The sequence below is a fragment of the Carcharodon carcharias genome, chromosome 14 (genome assembly GCF_017639515.1).
Source record: "Carcharodon carcharias isolate sCarCar2 chromosome 14, sCarCar2.pri, whole genome shotgun sequence".
Classification (NCBI taxonomy): Eukaryota; Metazoa; Chordata; class Chondrichthyes; order Lamniformes; family Lamnidae; genus Carcharodon; species Carcharodon carcharias.
In genome coordinates this window covers 17,181,210-17,204,915 of record NC_054480.1, presented here as the reverse complement: position 1 = coordinate 17,204,915, position 23,706 = coordinate 17,181,210, and the positions used below count along the sequence as shown (strand labels likewise).

General features: G+C 45.0%; 1 protein-coding gene across 3 annotated transcripts in view; it reads left to right on the top strand.

Annotated features, from left to right (window-relative positions):
• Positions 1-23,706, top strand: part of LOC121287003 (protein NDRG3-like) — a 95,132-nt gene that overhangs the window by 21,386 nt on the left and 50,040 nt on the right. For all 3 annotated transcript variants that reach the window (XM_041204417.1, XM_041204418.1, XM_041204419.1), the window contains exons 2-3: positions 1,215-1,283; positions 13,131-13,166. In XM_041204417.1, the coding sequence (XP_041060351.1) occupies positions 1,227-1,283; positions 13,131-13,166 (93 nt within the window). In that variant the 5' untranslated portion in view covers positions 1,215-1,226. The remainder of the gene's footprint in view (positions 1-1,214; positions 1,284-13,130; positions 13,167-23,706) is intronic.

Here is a 23,706-nt window from a genome sequence, read left to right as displayed (position 1 = left end):
TGTTGGACCGAACACCTGAAAAAATCGGCTGCTGTTGTTTGAGTGCCCTTCAGTCTTTAGTGTTCACCCGAGAGGGCAGGCAGGGCATGGAGGGGAGAAAATGTTCATTGCGCTGGTCAAAGCTGAATTTGGACCTCGTTTTTCAAGTGGGTGCCCATGGGTTAACCAGCTGTCACAGTCAGACACCACACAAGTTGCCATCCTTCAGATGAGACTGGTGGGGTCATAAACAACCCCATGACACTGGTTCGAAGAAGAAGAGCGGGAGAGTTCCCCTGGTGTCCTGGCCAATATTAATCTATTTTTGTGATGTTGATTAAAGGATAATCTGATCATCATCACATGGCTGTCTGAGGGATCTTGCTATGAACAAAATTCCTACATGACAGCATTGACCACACTCAAAGTAATTTGTTGACTGTAAAATGTTTTGGGGGATGTCCTCTGGTTGTCAAGAGGTGCCGTATGAATGCAAGTCTGTCTTTCTTTCGTGGAGTACCGGTCCATCCCTGACCAGCACACACTCTGGCTGTTCTCCAGGAGAATGCTGCAAACCTATTCTCAATGTCAAGTCGACTTGTGCTCTTGCCCATGCACAATTCTGTCTGCTTCCTTCATCAATCGGCCTGTTTCCCTCCCAAACCCCTCTTTCCCTCCTATCAGTCATTGCTTAAAGCTTACCTCTTCGACCAAACTTCTGTGGTCCACTGTCCTAATATCTCAGGTGGCTCGACGTCAAATTGTGTTTGATAACACTCCTGATCAGCGCCTTGGGATATTTGACTGTTAGAGGTGCTATGTAAATGCAAGTTGTTGTTGTTGCAGCATTAGTTTTCTTTGTTTTTTCAAAGACGCATCCAAGGAGCGATAACGTTATTTGTGTCAGATGGTCAATTTTCTGGTAATTCTACGTGCATTTAGCCAAGTAAGAGAATTATTTAAATTCTAATACTACCTGTGAGTAAGCATAAGTCAGTGCAAATGTTGATTCATTTCTGTTAATTCAACACTAATATTCTTGATCTAATACTTCAAATTAAATCATTTAAATAAAACACCACTGGAGGCTTTTTGAGAGACTTAAATCATCCAGAATGGAGTAGGTTTCTTCATGGTGGTGTTTTTTTTTGGTTGCTGTGTGATTTCTAACCAGTTACAGTAATCCTCTGTATCCAGGCACTGCTTAATTTGTGCTCCTTTTTCTAATCGTGTAGATTTTGGAAGCGATGGAGGAACTCCAGGATGTTCAACTGACTGAGATTAAACCACTCCTAACAGATGGGGTAAGGAACTGGCCCTTTTTGAATCTGTTTTATGTCACCGGAGGACTAAAGATCCAGAGAACATGCGTTCGAGTCCCACCATGACAGTTTGGGAATTTAAATTTGGCTTTTAAAAAAAGAACCTTAAAAAAATCACAAAATAAAAAGCTGGTATCAGTAAATGTTGCCATGAAACTGTCGGATTGATGTAAGAGCTTGACTGTTTCACTGATGTCCTTCCTTCATGGAGGGAAGCCCTTAGGCCCTTACCCTGTCTGGCCTATATAACACTTCAGTCCCACACTAACATAGTGGGGGTGGTTTGTAACCTCCCTGTAAAGTAGCGAGCCACTCAGTTGATTCAAACCTGGACAACTAGGGATGCCAGCAACTTTGCCTATTTTCTTTTTTATTCTCTCACTGGACGTGGACGTCACTGGCTAGGCCAGCATATTTTATTGCCCATCCCTAATAGCCCTTGAGGGGATGATGGTCAGCCGACACGTCCTTGAGCTGCTGCGGTCCATGTGGCGTCGGTAGACGCCCACAGTGCCTGCAACACCCATACTCTGAGAGTGAATTTTTAAAGAAAATTCAGAGCTAAGTACATGGTCAGTGTGTTTGATGTTATGTCTCGTTGATGCCTCCCAGATTGTTAGGTAGATAATTGGTTCATTGAAAAACCATCATGGGGACAGGTGCCAAATTGTGATGACAATACAAATAAAACAAGAGCTCGCAATTCATAAGATATTGACAATCATTAAAATAAAATTAAGGTATAAAACAATGAAAGGATTGCACAATAATGAATATTTCAGTATACAAATAATTACAATATGTTGAAAAAGGGAGCTGTCCATAAATTACAGAATAAAAATGAAAGGTCTAAAGCACTCTGCATTTTGCATTAAAGTCCATAGGTCATATGTTGTCAGGCTGACTTTATTAAATTCTCCATCATTTGCAAACTATTTATGAGCCAACGGGGGATTGGGCCATCTCATGGTCTATTTGTTCTATATCTTGGCTATGGAATGGGGCCTGCTAAGTAACAGTGATACAGAGGTTAATAAACGTTTATGCAACATGCCAAATTATTTATGAATTATTCCAGTTGAACTGAATCATATTGATGGGAAGCTCTTCGATTTTTTTAAAATCCTATTCAGTGCCGAGCTCGTTGATCTTGGCCAGAGTAACTATGGGCAGATTATATTTGACCTTGGGCAAGGAAAGGTCCCCAACCTTCCTCATTGCACAGTCAACATTGCCAGAAAGTGGGCATTAAAGGACAAAGCATTGGGCGTGCTTAATAGGGTCGACCAGTCTGCTGCATGCGCTGTCTGGCCTGGCATACAGAGGTGCCAGGTGGCTGCCAGTATGAGACAGAATGAGTCGCCATTGTTACAAGAGCAGGAGAGGATTCCCTCAGAACCCTGAGCTGCTGCTTGATGTGTGATGAGAAAATAAGTGGCCAAAAAGACTCATTACCATTTGGGACATAAAACACGTACATTTGATTGTGAGAGGATTACACACACTGGGTGGAATCTTGAGCGGGAGACGGGTCTAGGCCTCCGGCAAGCCAGCGGAGCGGCACGCAGCCTCTTTTTGGGAAGGCCCACTGCATCTTGTTCCAGCCAGGCACTTGGCTAACCAGAGCTGGGCCTTCCATTTTGGGGGTGGGGGTCAAGGAAGCTCTGCAGCGAGAGCTTCCAACCAATCAGTGAACGGCAGCACCATTGGAGAGGCAGTGGCTGCCGCCAGTACAACTGACATGTGAGGCTAGTATCATCAACGGATCCCAGGCCACAGGTGAGTGATGGCTGGACGGAGGTGGTCACGGCAAGGGAGGGGGAGGCCGGCAGCAAGGGTAGTGGTTGGCTCTCAGTGGACCTCCCCTTCTGGATGCCTGGTCCCTTGATCATGCACTGTGTGCCTTTGAATGAAGGTCCCCCTAACCAACCCCTGACCCCTGGGAGCCTGTAAGCAATTTGTTGTTGCTGGGTTAATACTAGAGGTGATGAGATGAGGCATTATTTTACCCACTTAAGGGCCTCAATTAGTGACAAGGCTGGAAAACTGCCCATGGGCCTTCTCACCACAGACTTAATTAGGAGGCGTGAAGGTGGCGGAGTCCCCACCCTCCCACCTGATTAAGTGCCCCCCCCCGCCACCAAACCCACCATGGGGGAGGGCACAATTCCGCACCACTACTTTCTTTTCCCCTTACATGGATGAAATGATTGACAAATACAGATGTGAGAATGGGTAGAGGTGTGCCTTTGGTTTGAATGCATTGCCTGAAAGGGTGGTGAAAGCAGATTCCATAGGAAATTCCAAAATCCAATTGGGTGTGCACTAAGAGGACTAATTTGGAGATTTATGGGGAACAACCTGGCCTGTAGGACTAAACTGGGCAGCTCTTTCAAAGAACCAGCACAGGCAAGATGGGCTGAATGGCTGCCTTCTGTGCTGTATGATTCTAAGCATGCTAAGCTTTCCATGTATCACGTTAGGCTTGGAGTTGCTGCCTTCCTTTCATTAAATTTTGATTTGCATCCTTTATGATGTACTTTATAATGTGTTTTCTGCTGGAGTTATTGAGCTAACGAGAACATTGTTCTCAGGGTCACGCTTCTGGAAAGAAGAGCAAATTGCTCTCAGCTTCTGGTTTCACCCTTATGTATTAATGAGCTATGAAAAGTTTTAGTGGCAATTTCTTTGTTTCTTGAGTGCTGTTGAGAACATTAATAAAACCGAATCTAGTGAGAAATGAGCAGTTCTCTGCTGTGGGGGAATGTAGAAAGAATAACGGGGAATGTTCCGAGGGCAGTGAAGGCCCACGTTTTGCTGCATGTTGGGGTCTCGGCCTTTGGCAGAGTTTGACGTGCTGGAAAAGTGATGAGGAGAGGGACATGAGAAGGCCCATTCTGCGCATGCTTACTTAACCTGGCATGTCAAGCTTGGTGGTAGTGGGGTGCTCTTTATTGTGTTCCGTTTGGCCTAGTGTCTTGCCTAATATTCCAGCAATCCAATTTTCAATGCATCTCTTTAGAAGTTTGTTGACAGATCTCCTATCCATATATCTCCCACGATAGGCTTAACATAATTTTGTTCGGTGAAAACTGGCCTACAAAAATTTACAAATTTCCACAATTGTTTTTTGCCTCCCATTGTTGCATTACATTTGGAACTGCACTTGTCAGTTTTGACATTGAGCTTCCATTTCTGCAATGAGGAATGCAGGAACATAAATAGGTGCAAGATAAGGCTGAAGGCCCCTTGATCCCACTATGTTATTTTGATCTTTGACCTCCATTCTGCTTTCACGCCTGATACCCACATCCCTTTATTCTCTTAGAGTGGAAAGTTATCAGTATCACCATTGATTTCTACTCAAAGACTGAGCATTTATAGCTCTCTGGGTAGAGAATTCCAAAGATTCGCAACCCTCTGAGTGAAGAAATTTGTCCTGGGTCCTAAACGATTAACCCCTTATCCTGAGACACTCTAGGCTCTTCAGCCGGAAGAAACGGTGTGCGATATCTCCAAACTTCTCCCAATGTTTAATATTTCTTCCAAATCATTCTTTAGCCTTCTCTTTTCAAGAGGGAGCATCACTGACAGCTGAACTACCCTCTTGTGAGTTCTGAAATTTAGCAGATCGCTTTTGTGTTTCCTCAGCTTAATATCCATTTTAAAATAGGGAGACTAAAATGAGACAGAGTGGCCTGGATGTCCAAAGTATCACACTGAAGCCTGATACCGTTTTAGAATTGAAAGGTTTTGGCGATTAAAAGCTTGGTCAAAAAGAAAGGTTTTAAGTAGTGCCTTGAGAGGCGAGAGGTTTGGAGAGGGAATCCCAGAGCTTGGCTCCTGGATGGCTGCCAACAGTGAGGTGAAGGAAGCGGAGGGTGCACAAGAGACCAGAATTGGAAGAGTGCCAAGTTCTCGGGGCTATAGGGCTGGAGGGAGTTAGAGACCTTCAGTTCATTGCTGTCCGTGTCCCTATGGACTGAATTTTACAGGCCACCCGTGGGTGGGAAAATGGCAGGTGGACCTGTAAATGAGTAACCCACTCCGGTCCTACCACCACCACCCCCCCCGCCATCCCCCCCTCTGCCATCCTCCCCCCAGCCCTGCCACTATTTTATAAGCAGCAGGGAAGGTGTCGGGTGTCTCACTTGCCCATGGCCCAATTGAGGCTACTAAGTGGACAGTTAAGTGCCCAGTTAAGGGCCTCGTGCTGCCACTGCTCTGATTTAATGGGCGGTGGAAGAGGCCTGCACCCAACACGTAGAGCAGCAGGTTTAATTCTGCAGGCTGCTGGTCACTGAAAACCGAGACCCCAACATGAAGCAAAACGTGGGCCTTCATTGCCATCGGAACATTCCCCGTTATTCTTTTTTACATTCCCCCACAGCAGAGCACTGCTCATTTCTCACTAGATTCGGTTTTATTACATAAATGTTCTCAACAGCACTCAAGAAACAAGGAAATTGCCACTAAAACTTTTCATAGCTCACTAATACAAAAGGGTGAAATCAGAAAGCTGGGTCTCCTGTGTCAATCAGAGGCCCCCCTACCCCCCCAACCTTCCTCAGTTTCTGGATGCCCATCCTCACCAGCACCCCCCCAACCCTGTCCAACATGTCCCCCAGCTGCCTCTGGCTGGGCCCTGTCAGCCTGACCCCAGAGAGACCTCAGACTTGCCTCAATGTCCAGGTCCATCACTGAATACCGCCTCCGGCCCTGCCTGCAGTGCCAGCAGTGACCACCACTCCTGCTGGCACTGCTGGCTCCCGATTGATCAGCGGCTCTGAGATGGGACTTCTTCCTCCTGGAGGTGGAATGAAGTCCCACCTCGTAGTAATTAAAGAGCTGTTGCTTGGAAAGCGAAAGCGGGGCGAGCTGGCTAAGTGGAAGCTGGCTCACCCCTGAGATTTACGCTGTGTTGGGGGGGCGGTGGTGTAAAATCCAGCCCTATATGTTTCAACTCTTCCCCCATCTCGGGTTAACTACTAAATCTCTTTTTCCTTACCGTAAACCAGTGTTGTTTCTCTCCACCTCACCACAGAGGAAAGTAGTCATTGACTATAATCATTGCTTCCATCATCTAAATTAAAAATAGAAGCAGACTTTTTGTTTTATGAAGGTCAAAAACAATATTAAAATTCAAGATGACGCCAAGATTAAAATTATTCCTTGTGACTAAAAACACCGATCAGTTCACAATGTTTGAAACAATTGTTGAAAACTTAAGTGCTAAATTGTTACTTGAACCTGGATTCATTATTTCCCCATAATGAGCTGTGTGAGGGGTGAATGAACAATTGACAGCTGTTTTTCTAAAAAAAAAACATGTTAAATGTCTTGAAAATGCGGGAATGAAAATATGGAATGCTCAAGTTAGACCCTTGACTAAACTCCGGCCCCCCCTCCCCAACCCCCAAAAAGGACTGAAACTAAAATATGACTAAAAATTGGGAATAAAAGGCTTAACATCATGGCCTCACCCCTCCCTGTCTCAGTAATCTCCTCCAAATCCTTCCATATCTGAGCTCCTCTAACTCTGCCACCTTGAGTATTCCTAATTTGAATTGCTCTACCATTAGCGTCTGGGCCTTCAGATAAGCTCTGGAATCCCCTCCCTAAACCCCTGTCCCTCTCTACCTCTCTATCCTTTTAAGTTTGAAGCCTCCACTTTGACCGAGACTTTTGGCCATCTACCCTCATTATCTCAGTGTCAAATTATACTGCCCCAGTGAAGGTCGTTGGGGTGTTTATTAAGTTAAAGGTACTATATAAACGCAAGTTGTCAACTCCACTTCTCCCAAAGATTAAGTAAAATAACCTAAAAGCTCATTGGAGCAATGATGAGGTCAAACCTAAAATTAAAAGAATTTCTGGAAAAAAAATGGTCAAGATCCTCCTGTGTGGTATTTTTGGTTTTGGTTTGTCTATATGAGTTTAATTCCTGTTCCTGCTCTTTAATATAATTTTAGATCTGTTTGTTAAAATTACCACACACACAGGATTAAACTCCATTATGTCTGGAGCAGACCATTCCATTTGCTTTGTGGTCTTTCCTTTTTCATTCCATTGCAGAGTGAGTAAATGTCAAGCAATTATCAGCCTCCCTTCCTCTGATGCACTTTATATTCAAATAACTTAATGTTGATTCCTCCTCCTCCTCCTACAATGATCCTGTCATAATTTTGGTTATTTAGGTGCCTTTCTTTCGTCGGTCACAAACCAACTCGGCTCTACAAATCTATTGTCTTGTCAACTTTCAGATCCTTCTTTACTAGTAGTACTGCTCCTTTTCCCCCCTCCCCTTTTTATATCTCTTACCTCTTCCAAATATTTCAAACCCAGCTGTTTGAAATGTGTCCTTATCGTCCAGTCTAGCTAAGGCCAGTTGTATCTCATTTCACCCGTGTTCATTAAATGCCTAGTTTCCTATGCTGCTTGGATGTTCTCTGGGGAGTAACTCACCACCTGGATCCCCAAAGTGTCTCCACCACCTACAAGACTAGTTAGGAGTGTGATGGAATACCCTTCACTTGCCTGGATGAGTGCAACTCCAATAACACTTGCAGCTCCACACTAACCTGGCCATGGCGGTTAGCCTGATTGGCACCTCATCCACTGTTGTGCCACCACGGTGGCAGTATCTACAAGATGTACTGTAGAAATTTGACAAGGCTTCCTTAGTAGCACCTTCCATTAAGATCTCCACTACCTAGAAGGACAAGAGCAGCAGTTGCATGGTACCATCATCACCTCAAAGTCACACACCACCCTGACTTGGATGCATATCGCCAGTCCTTAATCACTGAGCCAAACTCCTGAAACTCCCTACCTTACTGCACTGTTGGGAGCATCTTTGCCACACGATCAGCAGCGGTTTAAGAAGAATGCTTGCCACCACTTCTCAAGGGCAACAAGAGAAAGGCAGTAAATGCTGGACTTGCCAGTGGCCCACATGCTGAGAATGATGGTGCAGTTCGGTAGCATGGCTGTAATTCAAGATTATTTACTTGGAATGTTGTTTTCTCCTCTGATCTTCACAGCCCAGCCCCAGTGGGGACTGTTCTTCTAAGGGTGAGGTTCTGCATGTCACCTGTACTATACTTGATGAAGCCAACACTGGCTAGAAACATTCCTCTGCATACAGGAATCACGGAATCGTAAAACGCTCATAGAACAGAAGAAGGCTATTCAGCCGCTCGACTCTGTGCGGATCTCTGGGAGAACTATTTAGCTAGTCCCATTTCCCAGCCCTTTCCCTGTAGCTCTGCAATTGTTTTTCTTCAGGTGCTTATCCAATGTCCTGTTGAAAGTCACAGCTGCAACTTACTCCACCACATTCTCAGACAGTGCATTCCAGATCCTAACCACTGGCTGCATTTATTTTAAAAAAAAAGGTTCTTCCCACTTATATTACCTTGAGGATGTGAGAGAAAAAAACTTTAGAGAACAATCCATTTTGGAACGCAACAAAGCTTTGACAGAGGGAAGGCTATGTATTCTGACCAGTGTGGGCTTTTTGGAAACCGTGTGTAATGGCTACATTGGATTCTACCCCAAACATATATCTCTAAAGGGAATGTTCAACACAAATATTCCCCAATTCCTAAAGATAATGGAGAAAAAACACCTATTATTCTTGTATCCTCAGCTTTGGTCTGCTTCTGTAGAAATAATAATACAACATAATAAAGAGGAGATGGCTATTTGATCCTTTGAGCCTGATCTTCCTATTCACCAAGATCATGTCTGATCAGCTATCTCAACTCCACCTTCCCATTCTATCCCCATATCCTTAATTCCCTTGGTGCCCAGAAATCGACTGACCTTTGTCTTGAATATATACTCAACGACTGGACAGCCACAGCTCTCTAGGGAAGAGAATTCCAAAGGTTCGTTGTCCTTTGAGTGAAGAAATTGTTCCTCATCATGGCCAACACCTTTATTCTGAGATTGTGACCCCCCCACCGTGTTCTAGCTTCCCCAACCAGAAACATATTTTCTCAGTATCTACCCTGTCAAGCCCCTTAAGAATTTTATATGTTTCAATGAGATCACCTCTCATTTTTCTAAATCCTTCAGAATGTAGACCTGATCTACTCAATCTTTCCTCATGACAATCCCCTCTTCCCAGAAATCTGCCCAGTGTGCCTTTGTTGCACTCCCTCTAGAGCAAGTGTAACCTTCCTTAGATAAGGGGCTGAATTATACTGGGTGCCGTGGCCCCCATTTAGCTTGGGGGGGGGGGTGGGGTAGTGCAGTGGTTGGGGGGAGACCCCAGCCAGGGGAAAACCTGCTGCCCTGCAGTCATTTTGCAGCCTGTGCTGTTCATAGGCTGGAGGTGGGATTTCTGTTCCTTGGAGACAGGAAGTCCCGCCACAGAGGGCTGCCAGCCAATCAGAGACTGGTAGTGCTCGATGTACCGATAGCGCTGCTAGGAGAGCGGTGGCCACTGCTGGTACTGCACTCGGACAATGAGGCAAGCTGCAATGGATCTGAATTTTCTAAGTGTGTTGGGGAGCCAGCGAGGGAGTTGGAGGCTGGGTTTTGAGAAGTGATAGGGAGAGAGCAACCTGTGGGGGAAGGTTACAACTTGGGATGGCGGGGGATCACCCTCCAATAGGCCCAGGGGGCTAGTTAAGGAGACACCCTCCCACCCACCACCAGTCCATGCAGGTAAGCCTGCCAGGGTGGCCGCTTGGCGTGGGCTTCTCCTGCCATCAGTTAAATGCTGGCAGCGGTGAGATGAGGCCTTTGAGTGGCCATTAATTGCCCACTTAAGGGCCTCAATTTGACCCACTGGCGGTATAATTTCAGTGGGGCACAGGAATGCGGGTAGGTGGGTGGCAGGTGGGCTGCTTGCTAGATTTAATGTTTTCCCCTTCCAACTCACCCCGCTTCTTCAAACCTGCCAGAGGGGGTGTGTTTAATTCAGCTTAAAGAGACCAAAACTCCACGCAGTGCTCCCAAGTGTGGCCTCACTAATACCCTGTATAAATGTCTCCGTCCACACCGTTATCAGTTGTCCCTTGCCTCTGCAGGTTACCAGTTATATATTGTTATGGGTTTGACATGAGAAAGAGGGAGATGGTGTGAATCGAGTGGGGCTCCATTTGAAACCCAAACTGTTTTGAAAGCCTGACTGTCGCAGTGTGTCACTCTCTCCAATTGGACAACCTGAATTAACCCTCAGCGACATTTCTGCAGCCCTCTCCCCTGTGCCCAGGATTGGCCCCGTGAATGATTGCTCCCCCTCGGAGAGATCTTCACGTTGGCATCACAATGCACAATGTGTCCATCTGCAGCATCCTTCATGTCTGCTGAGATAGCTGAGGGAGAGAGCCAAAAAATCTGAGGGGAATCTGGCATCACTTTGCAGGCATTAGTGCAGCACTGTGGGCGATTGCAGATTGAGTGATGGATATTTATTAAGTTCCAGAAATAGACCTGTCGGCGATATGACCAGCAGAAGTTATATATGTTTTTGAAACCTCAAGTCATCATCATTGCTGGGTCTTTTTGCTCCAGGTGTCACTCGTGACTCATTCGATAGCACACTTACCTGTGCGTCAAAAGCTGTGAACTCAAACTCCAATCCAGAAGCACATAAACCTATGCCAACACATCAGTGCAGTATTGAGGGAGTTTCACACCATTGGGGGGGTGATGTCTTTCAGATGAGGTGTCTGCCCTTTTAGGTAGATATGAAAGATCCCACCGCACTCATCAGGAAAAAAAAAGCAGGTGAGTTTTCCCCAATGTGCTTGGCCAACATTTGCCCCTCAACCAGCATCATTAGAAACGGATTATAAGGTCATTGCTGTTCGTGGGATCTTGCTGTGTGTACATTTGATGCCATTGTTACCACATTACAAAAGTGACCACATCTCAAAAGCACTTCATCAGCTGTAAAATTCTTCAACATGTCCCAAGGCTGTGAAAGCCGTTATATAAATGCAAGTTATTTTCCATTTATTTTCTTCCACCCTTATTCCCTACCTTTATTCTTTGTATGGTATTTTCTTGCGATATTTCTTCTGAAATGTATTTTATATCTCCCTCTGGATGGGGAGGTACCTGGTCTGAACTAAACAGTGTACAGTAAGTCCTCACTTAAAGTTGTGGCTGCGTTCCTGAAAATCGTGACTTCAAATGAAACATTGGTTCCCATAGGAACCAGTGTTAAAACTGGAGTTGGGCTCTTACCCAGTCCAATGCCAACATAATTGATTCTCAACTACCCATTCTGTCCCTAGCATTTGTCATAGGCTCCTTTTTCTGTTTTAATTTAATCTCTATTTCCCTTGTCATTCAGTGAGCTCTAACTTTGGGTGCACCTTATATGAATATGCTTGGTTTGTACCTGTGGTATCTCCATTTTAATTGACCTAGCATGCCTCTCAGTTGTATCAAACAAGGGCAGCTGGGGATGGACAATAAGTGCTGGCCATGCTAGCAACGCCTGTGTAAATAATTGGAAAAAATGATCTCACAGCCTAGACACCCTCACCGGCCAGTCTTATACCCGATTAGTGGTCATCTGGGTGAGATACCAGAGGACAACTAGTGTTCAATCCTATGTGGAAGAGGAGCAGTCGAGAAGATTGATAGGGAAAAAAAACAAGGAGAAAAACACAAATAATGTAAAAGGAAAATGCGAATTGAATTCCGTATCCCTGGGAAAAGAGACATGTCAAAGATTTTTGTATTGCGTTCATCGGGCCATTCACAAGAATTCCAAGTGTAAAGAGAACGACAGTTTATAGTTAATGAGAAGAGAGTATCTCTCATCTCATGAGGTATAAATTGTTGTTCCCCTTAGATTTGGAATTCTTGTGAATGGCCTGATGAGCGCTAGATGAACACTGATTAAACAAATTACTGGAACATCAGTTTTTATCTTAGTGACATCTTTGGGAGCAGGGATGCCTTGCTGCAATTATACAGGGCCTTGGTGAGACCACACCTGGAATGTTGTGTGCAGTTTTGGTCTCCTTATCTGAGGAAGGATGTTCTTGCTATAGAGGGGGTGCAGCGAAGATTTACCAGGCTGATTCCTGGGATGGCGGGACTGACACATGAGGAGAGATTAAGTCGGTTAGGATTATATTCGCTGGAGTTCAGAAGAATGAGGGGGGACCTCAGAAACCTATAAAATTCTAACAGGACTAGACAGGGTAGATGCAGGAAGGATGTTCCCGATGCCGGGGGAGTCCAGAACCAAGGGTCACAGTTCGAGGATCTGGGGTAGGCCACTTAGGACTGAGATGAAGAGAAATCTTTTCACCCAGAGAGTGGTGAGCCTGTGGAATTCGCTACCACAAAGTAGTTGAGGCCAAATCATTGTATATTTTTAAGAAGGAGTTAGATATAGCTCTTGGGGTGAAAGGGATCAAAGGATACGGGGAGAAAGCAGGAGCAGGCTATTGAGTTGGATGATCAGCCATGGCCTACTCCTGCTCCTATTTTCTATGTTTCGGTCTCCTTTTTTTCAGCGATGCTCAAGTTCTGTATTACCAAATGACTATTTGAATTTAATTAACTTAATCCTTTCTGCTTAATGCCTAAGTCCGTTTCACTTGAGGTTTTCCTCGTTTGGTAATCGAATTAATATAGTTGCCAAAAAAAGTGACCTTTTCCTTGATTGTAATTCAACTGGAATGTTTGAGGCTATAACATGGGGAGTCGCTGGAATGTGTCACTGTTGGTGGACAGTGTTGGGCTAACACCTCCGTGGTCCCATTGTCCTGATGTGAATGAGTCCCTAAACTGGTAATGATTTGGTAATTCGTGGAGTTATTGATGGCTGCCCTTTCCATTCTTCCACAGAACTCTGCGAGGAACTTCCAGGATTTCGACTGTCAGGTGAGTCATGTCCATGTCCCCTGAAGTGTTTGGGAAGTTTCTTGCAGAATTTAGTAAGGGTTTGCAGCTCCATTTTTTTGTGTGTGTGGCATTTTGTTCCATCACTGGAAGGACGTGTATGAGTTCTACTTTGCTGATTGCTGAGGTGCAGAGAATGGAAAGAAGGAAGGGGGTGCACAGAATTCAGAAGAAATGGCTGAGCAGATATGTCAATTGGCGAAAGCATTGTTCAGTGTGAGACTGAGCCTCCTCCCAGACCAGGGACTTTTCAGGCTAATCTCTCCCCACACGCGCGCGCGTGCGCGCGCACACACACACACACACACACACACACACACACACACACACACACACACACACACACACACACACACACACACACACACACACACACACACACCCCCTCCCCTCCCCTCTCCCCCGGCCACCACCCTCAGCACCTCTCCAAACCCCAGTGCCTGATTTGGAAAGCCAGCAGAGGCCAAAAGTCATCTGTACACCTTACCTTCTCTCTACCACAAATGGAGTTTTGATTCAGAGTGTGGAGAAGTGGAAAGGGATCCAAAAAGGGAAACAAACGATGTGTGCCAGTTTGTGAGCTGTACGTTTTCTGTTGTGTTTGTGTCATAAACCCACTGTGTCAGCTGTGGCTCAGTTGGTAGTGCACTCTCACATCTGAGTCAGAAAGATGTTGATTTGAGTCTCACTACAGAAACTGGAGCACAGAATCTGAGCTGACACTCCCAGAGCAGCACTGAGGGAGTGCAACACTGACTGAGGTACCATCTTTCAGATGAAACGTTAACTGAGGCCTCCTCTGGCTTCTCGGGTGGACATCAACAGATAGACATCAAAGATACCATGACGCTATTCAAAGAAGAGCAGGGGTGGTCTCTCTGGTATCTTGTCTGATATTTATCCCACTACCAATGTCACAAAGATAAAAACAGATGTTCCAGTAATTTATTTAATTGGTGCTTGTCCTGTGTTGCTTTTTCACATTTCAATACTTCAATACTTACTTGGGTGTAATTCTGAGGCAACTTTAATATAAATGTGACTTTTTTGTTTCTTGACTTTTACGGTAACATGAGCACAGAATCAATTCTGTAAATGGGCAATGGGTGCCTGCCTGGGTCAGCTGGGTACAATGTTTGTAATCCAGTCAGGCAGCATTCAGCTATTAATCCCAAGACAGGAGGTCTAATGCATTGTGACAGAACTGGTCTACGTGCTGACACCCAGGTGGTGCCATTATAATATTCTGCAGATTTCCTGGTAATCCTGGAGTGAGTGGCTTTAACACAACGACGAACAGTTGGTGTTATGGCTCCACAAAGAGCAGTCTTCATGAGACACAGCCCATGCTTGTTAACGAGTAGAGGAATTTTTAAAAAAAAAAAACAGATCTGTACAAATATATTTGAAAGGTTTGTCAAATTGGGCGATAGCTAGCGGCAGTGAAAATCAGATTGCTTCTGTCAGATTTTTTTTCATACCCCGCCCACCCCCTCTACCCCCACATCACCAGTGAACAGCAAATCTGGAGAAAACACTAAACCTACCACATCATCACACACAAGCGTGGGGTTGCATTGGTTTACTGGACCAATTCAGAGAATTGTCCTGAGTAGTCAGTGTTCACATGCAGCAAGACCTGGACAACATGCAGGCTTGAGCTGATAAGTGGCAAGTAATGCTCGTGCCACACAAGTGCCAGGCAATGACTATCTCCAAGAGAGAAATCTACCCATTCAATGACATTACCATTGCAGAATCCTCCACTATCAACATCCTGGGTGTTACCATTGACCAGAAACTTAACTGGACCAGCCATACTATGGCTATAACAGCAGGTCAGAAGGTGAGAATTCTGCAGTGAGGAATTAACCTCCTGACACCCAATCCCACCCCCCCACCAAGAGCCTGTCCAACATCTACAAGACACAAGTCAAAAATGTGATGGAATACTCTGCACTTGCCTTGCCTGGATGTACAGCTCCAAGACACTTTAAGCTCAACAGCACCCAGGACAAAGTGGACTGTTTGATCGGCACCCCACCCACCACCTTAAACATTCACTTCCCCCGCCATTGGTGCACAGTGGTTGTAGTGTGTACCATATACAAGCTGCACGACAGCAACTTGCCAAGGCTCCTTTCGCAGCACCCTCTGAATCTGCAATGTCTGTCACCTTGAAGGATAAGGGCAGCAGGTGCATGCAAACATCACAATCTCCAAGCTCTCCTCCAAGTTACACGCCATCCTGACCTGGAACTATATCACAGGTCCTTCACTGTCACTGGATCAAAACCCTGGTGTTCCCTTTCTAACAGCACTGTGGGTTTACCTAAACCACAAGGATTGCAGTCGTTCAAGAAGACAGCTGACCATTACCTTCTGAAGGCAGCGAGGGATGGGCAATGAAATGTTGGCTTTGCCAATGATACATTCATGGGGTGAGCGCATCAAAAAAGTATTTGAATTTTATTTCTACACTTTAGTCAATTGTCTCCTGAAGGTGGCGATTCCTGGAAATGCTTAATCATTCAAATCTGGAAATGGATTGTTACCACCTATTCATAGTTAGTTAGGTAGGCATTAAGGCCAAACCTGATCTAGTCCATACAAGACAACCATGACGGGCAGAGGGATCTGGGTGTACAGGTCCACAGGTCACTGAAAGTGGCAATGCAGGTGGATAAGGTAGTCAGGAAGGCATATGGCGTGCTTGCCTTCATTGGCAGGGGTATTGAGTATAAAAGCTGGGAAGTCATGCTGCAGCTGTATAGAACCTTGGTTAGGCCACACTTGGAATATTGTGTGCAATTCTGGTCACCACATTACCAGAAGGATATGGAGGCATTGGAGAGGGTGCAGAGGAGGTTTACCCCAGGATGCTGCCTGTTCTGGAGGTTATTAGCTATGAGGAGAGGTTGGAGAAACTCTGATTGTTCCCACTAGAGTGACGGAGATTGAGGGGCGACTTGATAGAAGTTTACAAAATTATGAGTGGCATGGACAGAGTAGATAGTCAGAAGTTTTTTCCCAAGGTGGAAGAGTCAATTACTAGGGGACATAGATATAAGGTGAGAGGAGAAAACTATAGAGGAGATGTGCAGGGCAAGTTTTTTTACACAGAGGGTAGTGAGTGTCTGGAATTCGCTGCCAGAGGAGGTGGTGGAAGCAGGTAAGATAGTGATGTTTAAGAGGCAGCTTGACAAATATATGAATAGGGTGGGAATAGAGGGATACGGACACCGGAAGTGCAAAGTGTTTTAGTTGACGGGCAATATGATTGGCGCAGACTTGGAGGGCTGAAGGGCCTGTTCCTGTGCTGTACTTTGTTCTTGTTCTTCATGCACACGCACACAGGAGATCATTGGATAGTGATTAGAAGCTCAAGTCCTGATTGACTTCCTACAGCTGCAACACTTGCCCACATTTGCAACACTACCCCACACCCAGCCCACTCCCATGTCCATGGGCATCTCAGTCATTTGTACTGTTTCTTACACTATTCTAGCCCAAGATCACCTAAATCAGCCCAGTTTGTCTGAACTGTCACCTCTTATGGTCTGACTGGCTCCATGCATGACTGGACATTCCCTTTTAGACATGCAGCCTCCCAAATATACCCTTTGTCTCCTCCACGTTCAATTAGTCCGGAGCTCTGTTGACTAACCTGCCATTCTCCATATTGCTCAGCTGATCCCAAACTTTGCTTCCCCTTTCACCTGTTGTCCCTATCCTTGCTGATTTTACAATGGCTCACAATACACACCCCCATGGTCACCCCACCCCCCCCCGTAACTCCCAATTAATGCCTCAAATGTATGATTCTCATTTTTGTATTTAAAATCTTGTCCAGTCTCATCCCTCATACATCTGTAATCTCCTGCTACCCTACTGTACCCAAACTCTCCATTCCTCAGGCACTCCAGCATCACTGTGCCACATCCTGGGGCTCATACCTTCAAGCTGGTTACCTTCACCTCTCAATCTCCCTCTCTTTAAGTCCCTCCTTAAGTCCCAACACTTCAACCGCACTTCTGCTTTTTCAGTCATCCTTCCTAATCTCCTTTTGATTTGGTGACCGTTTTGTTTATCCTCGTTCCTCTGAAGTACCCACATGCACTGTTCCCTGTGACTTAAATTCAAGATGACCCAGTAAACCTCAGGCATGTAATTCAAGATTTTGTTGGATTTTGTAAAGATGTTTGTGCTGGAGAGCCATAGGGATGGGGACAAGTTGCAAAAGGTCATTATTTGGCATATCAGCACCATGTTACCCCTGCTATAACCACCTAATTTAAACTTTCAACTTAAGCTGAAAATAGATTATATAATTTTATCAGCTACCACGACCCCTTTCTCCCATCCACCGCACCCCCCTTCCCAAATCAACAGCAAATTGCATTTTTATAGCACCTTACACATAGTGAAACACCCTGAACCCAATTCACAGAACTGTTATCAAACATTGGACAGGTGATCAAAAGCTTAGTCAAAGTGGTAGGTTTTAAGGACTGTTCTTTTAAGGAGAGAGAAACTGAGAGGTTTAGGGAGAGAATTCAAGAGCTTAAGGCCTAAGCTGCTGAAGGCACAGCCACCAATGGTGAAACAAAGAAAATCAAGGATGCACAAGAGGCCAGAAACAGAGGTGTGCAGAAATGGAGGAGTATCTAGAGCTGGGGAAGGCTACAGAGATAGGAGGGGTGAGGCCATGAGAGACTTTAAAACAAAGATCAGAATTTTAAAATCAAGACGTTGCCAGACCAGGAGCCAGTGTAGGTCAGCAAGCACAAGGGTGATGGGTGAATGGGACTCATGATGTGAGGTACATCAGAACTCTCAGAAGATATTGATTCAGTGTCTGATGAAATATTTTTATACCTTCAAAATTATTATCCCATTCTCATTGTGTTAAGGATTACGTACATGACTGTACATGACCATAAGATTAGAATGGGGGTTTGCGATGAGATTACAGAACTGTTACAGTAACTGGGACAGCAATGGGCAGAATGAAATCGTCACCATTCCGTAGGAGAAGTGATTAATTATTACCCCAAAACCAGCACTTTGCATTCTGTCGGACATTTTATACAACCGATTGGTAAATCTCACACACACTGTGGAAGTCAAGAGTTAGCATGCCATCTTGCACCATGACAAGTCAGTAACCTCTGCCCTGCACAAAGCCAGCTCATAGCTTGAAACAAGAACACACAGAGTTAGCAAGTACCATTCGTGGAGAGGGGGAAGGATGGTTTATTTTTAACTCGTTTTTTTAAGGATGGCATTAATGATCTCTCATCTGTTCTGCGTTCATATATTGGTAATTCAGACTGGAATCATGAAAGTAGTAGTTTTCACAGGGCAGTTACATACAAATTGAGGAAGATTTAATATGGTGGGGTGGGGGAGGAGAATCGCACTTTGCACTATTTTGAAAGCTGGCAGTGAGCTTGTTCTGATCTCTGTTAATCTTGAAACTAGTTCCCTAAGCTCTGAAATTACCCCTCTAAACCTCACCAACTCTCTCTCCGCCTCAAGATGTTCCTTAAAACCTACGTCTTTGACTAAGTTTTGGGTCACTTGTTCAAGTATTTCCCTCTGTGGCTCAGTGCCAAATTTTGTCCAGTTATTCTCCTGTGGACTGCCTTGTGATACTTTGCTATGTTAAAGATGCTGTATGTAAGTATGTTGGTTCTATCAAATCGGGTCCAGTAAACCAGTAAAACCGCAACCCCCCCCCCCCCCCACAAATCCTGATGGGGCTTTTTGTTTTAAAAAAAATGGATTATGAGTTAAAATAATAAATAATGCTTTTATATAGGAATTCACCAAGGCTCCTTCCAAACCCACGACCACGACCTCTAGAAGGACAAGGGCAGCAGATAGATGGGAATGCCACCACCTGGAAATTCCCCTCCAAGTTACTCACCATCCTGACTTGGAAATATATCGCCGTTCCTTCACTGTCGCTGGGTCAAAATCCTGGAACTCCCTCCCTAACAGCACTGTGGGTGTACCGACACCACATGGACCACAGCGGCTCAAGAAGGCAGCTCACCACCACCTTCTCAAGGGCAACTAGGGATGGGCAATAAATGTTGGCCCAGCCGGTGACACCCACATTCCATGAATCAATAAAAAAAAATAGCACCTTATGACATTAAAACATTGTCACAATGTGTTATTTTAAATCAAACCCTATTTAAATTGATTGTTAACCTGAATTTTAATTAAATAACTGCCAAAGACGATCAAGTCAAATTCTGTTAAAGCTTCCTGGATTTGCTATTTCACCTTGCTGCTCGTGTAACTGCCAGTGATTACTTGGGATGCCCCATGCTCCTAATCCGTAACCTGCTGAGAGTGTTTTATTTTAAAGGGAGAAGGCAAATATTTTCTCCTCTGTGGAAAGAATAATTGAGTTGTGGTGTCGTTGTCCTTTTCCTGTATCACTGGTCTGTTTTAAAAAGTCCTGTTGACATTTGGCTTGCCCACTGTATCGATTGTGGGTGTAACCTTGCCCTTACTGCCTGTAGTGGTCATGTGATTGTACTGACGAATGAGCCGTAGCCCTAGCCTTGGGGGCGGAGCTTTCTAGTCGTGGACCTGGTTCAAGCTTCAACACAAGCTCCGTAATAAAGTCGTCTGTTTCCAGTCAGAAACCTGTCCGGTACATCAAGCTTATTACATTTGGCGACGAGGGTAAAATAGCTCCGACACTGCACCTCACCTTGTGAATTCTTAAGGAAAGAAAGGAAGTACACTCACCACTCTTCAGCAGAATTGACCCTTATGACGTGTCCGTGGAAGACGAGCGCCCAGGTTTTTACTTCGTGGCGAATGAAACAACAGCGGAGGAGATGCAGAAAGCAATTCACTTGAGTGTCTGTGGTAGCAAGACGTATAGCCTCATCCACAGCCTGATGGCCCTAAACCCACCCAATTCTAAACCTTTTAACGAATTGGTAAACTCATGAAGGTGCACTTTCAGCCGAAGCCATCAGTAATTACGCAGAGATTTAAGTCCAGCTCCAGAGTAAGGGCCCCGGGAGAGTCCATCACAACTTGTATAGCGAAGTTGAAGCAGTTGACTCAGCACTGTGCCTTCAGAGATATACTCAGTGACATGTAGCGAGATTGGTTGATTTGTGACGTTCACGATGACTCCTTTCAGTGTCGTTTACTCGCAGATGTTAATATTGACTTGAAGCGCCATGGAAATAGTGCTAGCAATGGGGAGTGCTAAGAGGGTCTCAGAGGCTTTAGAGTGTGGCAACGTGGCGTTCTTCAGTTGGGGCAGGAACCTACCGCCGGGTGTGGTGCGAAAACCAGAGAGACAGCTGCGAAACGAGAGACAGTCTCTGCTGCTCAAAAAACAAAAAGGCAAAGTGGAAGCATCTCGCTAGCAATCCAGAAATCAACCTGTTACCGATGGTGGGGGCAACCACATCCAGGAAACCTGCAGATTTAAGGAGGCAGAATGCCACTACTGCCACAAAAAAGGGCATGTAATAAAGCAATGCATGGCAAAATCGAGGCGGCCAATCAGACAGCAGACCAAGATGATTGAAGTGCACAATATTACCAGAACCGGAAGCCACTGATACTGATATTTATTCCCTATACAATGTCAAAGCAGTAAATCTGAACCAATAACCGTCACCCTCCAAGTGAATGGGAAACCTCTGGTCATGGAGGTAGACAGGGGAGCATCGATCACAGTGATGGGAGAACATACTTTTAAATACCTAAATGAAGGCACCCAGTCACTAAATCTGGATCAAACCATGGCTCAGCTGAAGCCATAGACTGGAGAGTCAATACAGGCAAAGTGCATCGCCACAGTACCTGTGTCCTATAGGCAACAGACAGCCCTGGAGAGTCAATACAGGCAAAGGGCATCGCCACAGTACCTGTGTCCTATAGGCAACAGACAGCCCTGGAGAGTCAATACAGGCAAAGGGCATCGCCACAGTACCTGTGTCCTATAGGCAACAGACAGCCCTGGAGAGTCAATACAGGCAAAGGGCATCGCCACAGTACCTGTGTCCTATAGGCAACAGACAGCCCTGGAGAGTCAATACAGGCAAAGGGCATTGCCACAGTACCTGTGTCCTATAGGCAACAGACAGCCCAACTTCCAATAGTCACAGGACAGGTGAAGGACCTAGTCTTCTGGGCTGTGATTCATTAAAAAAAAATTGAGCTCAACTGGTCAGAAATATTTCAAGCGAGAGCAGGAGGAACCCCTGAGCTGTTAAGGAAGAGGACAGGTATTTTGTGACGAATTGGGAAAGATGAAAGGCTTACAAGCAAAAATATATGGAGAGGTGAAGGGCCTTCACAGGATGCAAAGACCCCTTGGGTCAGGTGAAAGCAAAATACTGCGGATGCTGGAAATCTGAAACAAAAACACAAAATGCTGGAAAACCTCAGCAGGTCCGACAGCATCTGTGGAGAGAAGGAAAAACAGTTAATGTTTCGAGTCTGTATGACTCAGAGCCTCGCTCTGAAGAAGAGCCATATGAACTCAAAATGTTAACTTTTTTTTTTTCTCTCCACAGATGTTGTTAGACCTGCTGAGTTTTTTCAGCATTTTGTGTTTTTGTTCCCTTAGGTCAGAGTTGGTCCCACTGGAAAATCGTGAAAAGAAACATAACGAATATTGTGCCACTCTGAACAAACTGAAGAAACGGTTGACAGAAAAGATTCAATAATGTTCAATGTTCCAGGAGGAAGCCAAAAAATGCAAGGCAGAAGAGCTGAAGAATCAGCTGATTGAAACAAAAGAGGCATTAGAGGGAAAAGTTGTGGAACTTTCCAAGTAGCAAGTGGATAATGAAGCCATGGGCAGCTCAACTACTGAAGTCGACCAAGTTAAGGTTTCACTAGAGAGAAATTTAGCCGACTGTGAAATCAAAATGCAGAATGAGACAAAACCCTGCGGCAAACAGAAAAAGAAATCAAATCAAAAAGGCCAATAGGTTACGTCTCCAGGACCCCCTCTGCATCCGAGAAGGGTTGTTCACAACTTGGAAAGGAAGGTTTATCAGTGATATTTGGAGGGAAGAAATTCCATCAGTATCTGCATGGGCGACATTTCACCGTTGTCGGACCATAAACGACTAATGGGTTCATTCAGTGAGGAGAAAGCCATTCTGCTGATTAGCCTCAGCAAGAATTCAACATTGGGCTTTGATTTTTCTCAGTGTATGAGTACACCTTTATGCACTGCCCGGGTGTGCACATTGCAAACGCAGACACACTCAGCCTTCTTCCTTTACCTGCTCCAGTGTACATGCTCCAGTGCCACAAGAGGTTGTGCTTGTGTTGACTTTCTTGGATCCTTCGTTAGCCTGTGTGAAGCAGATAAAGAATTGGACAAATGGGGATCCAATTTTGTCAAAAGTCAGAGACCAGGTATTGCAAGGATGGTTCAATTCAGCATCTGGAGAGATAAGACCATTCCAGGCCTGTAAAACTGAGTTAAGCTGTCAAGATGGAATCTTGTTTTGGGGATCGAGAGTCATTGTCCCTTTGCAAGGAAGAGAACCACTCTTGACAGAGCTTCACAGTGCACATCCAGGCATTTTGAAAATGAAGATGCTTGTGCGAAGCTATGTCTGGCGGCCAGGCGTAAACAATGACATTGAAAGCATGGCCAAGCACCGTGTCCAGTGTCAGCAACAACAGAAGTTGCCCGTTTCAGCTCCACTGCATCTGTGGGAGTGGCCTGGTCCACCCTGTTTTAGATTACTTAAAGACTATGTAGGTCCATTTTTGGGTACCATGGTTTTTATTGATCATCAATGCGCATTTTGAGTGGATGGATGTGTATGAAGTTAGATCACCGACATCATGCGCAACTATTGAAAAGCTGTGCCAGTGTTTTAGTGTATGTGGCCAACCAGAAGTCATTGTTTTGGATGACTGTACTGCCTTCACTAGGGCAGACTTTGAGATTAATGAGTTTAAATGGAATTAAGCATATTAAAACAGCACCATACCATCCCTCATCAAATGGGTTAGCTGAAAGAGCAGTGCAAACTTTCAAATCAGGATTGAAGAGGTTACCCGAAGGTACTTTAGAAATTTGACTTTCACATTTCCTTCTCAAGTATTATATGACTCTTGCAGCTATGGGTTCAATGCCGTCTGAATTACTGATGAAAGGCTGCCTTTGTACAAGGTAAAGCCTGGTGTTTCCAAACTTAGAAGGGAAGGTAGAGAAGAATCCGAGTTGTCGGAAATTGAATCATGATATTCACAGCAAAACTTGAAGATTTACTGTAGGAGATACAATGGAATTTTGGAAATGGGCCTAGTTCGATTCCTGGTATAATTGCCTCAAAAACTGGACCCTTGTCATTCCAAGTGGAAGTAGAACACCGGATTGTACGAAAACATGTGTACCATCTAAGGAGTAGCGAGATATTCAGACAACTGGTTATTCCACCCGTAACTGATGTTGAGTCTTTAATTCCTGAGGTGCCAGGTCGACTTAGTATAGACATACCTG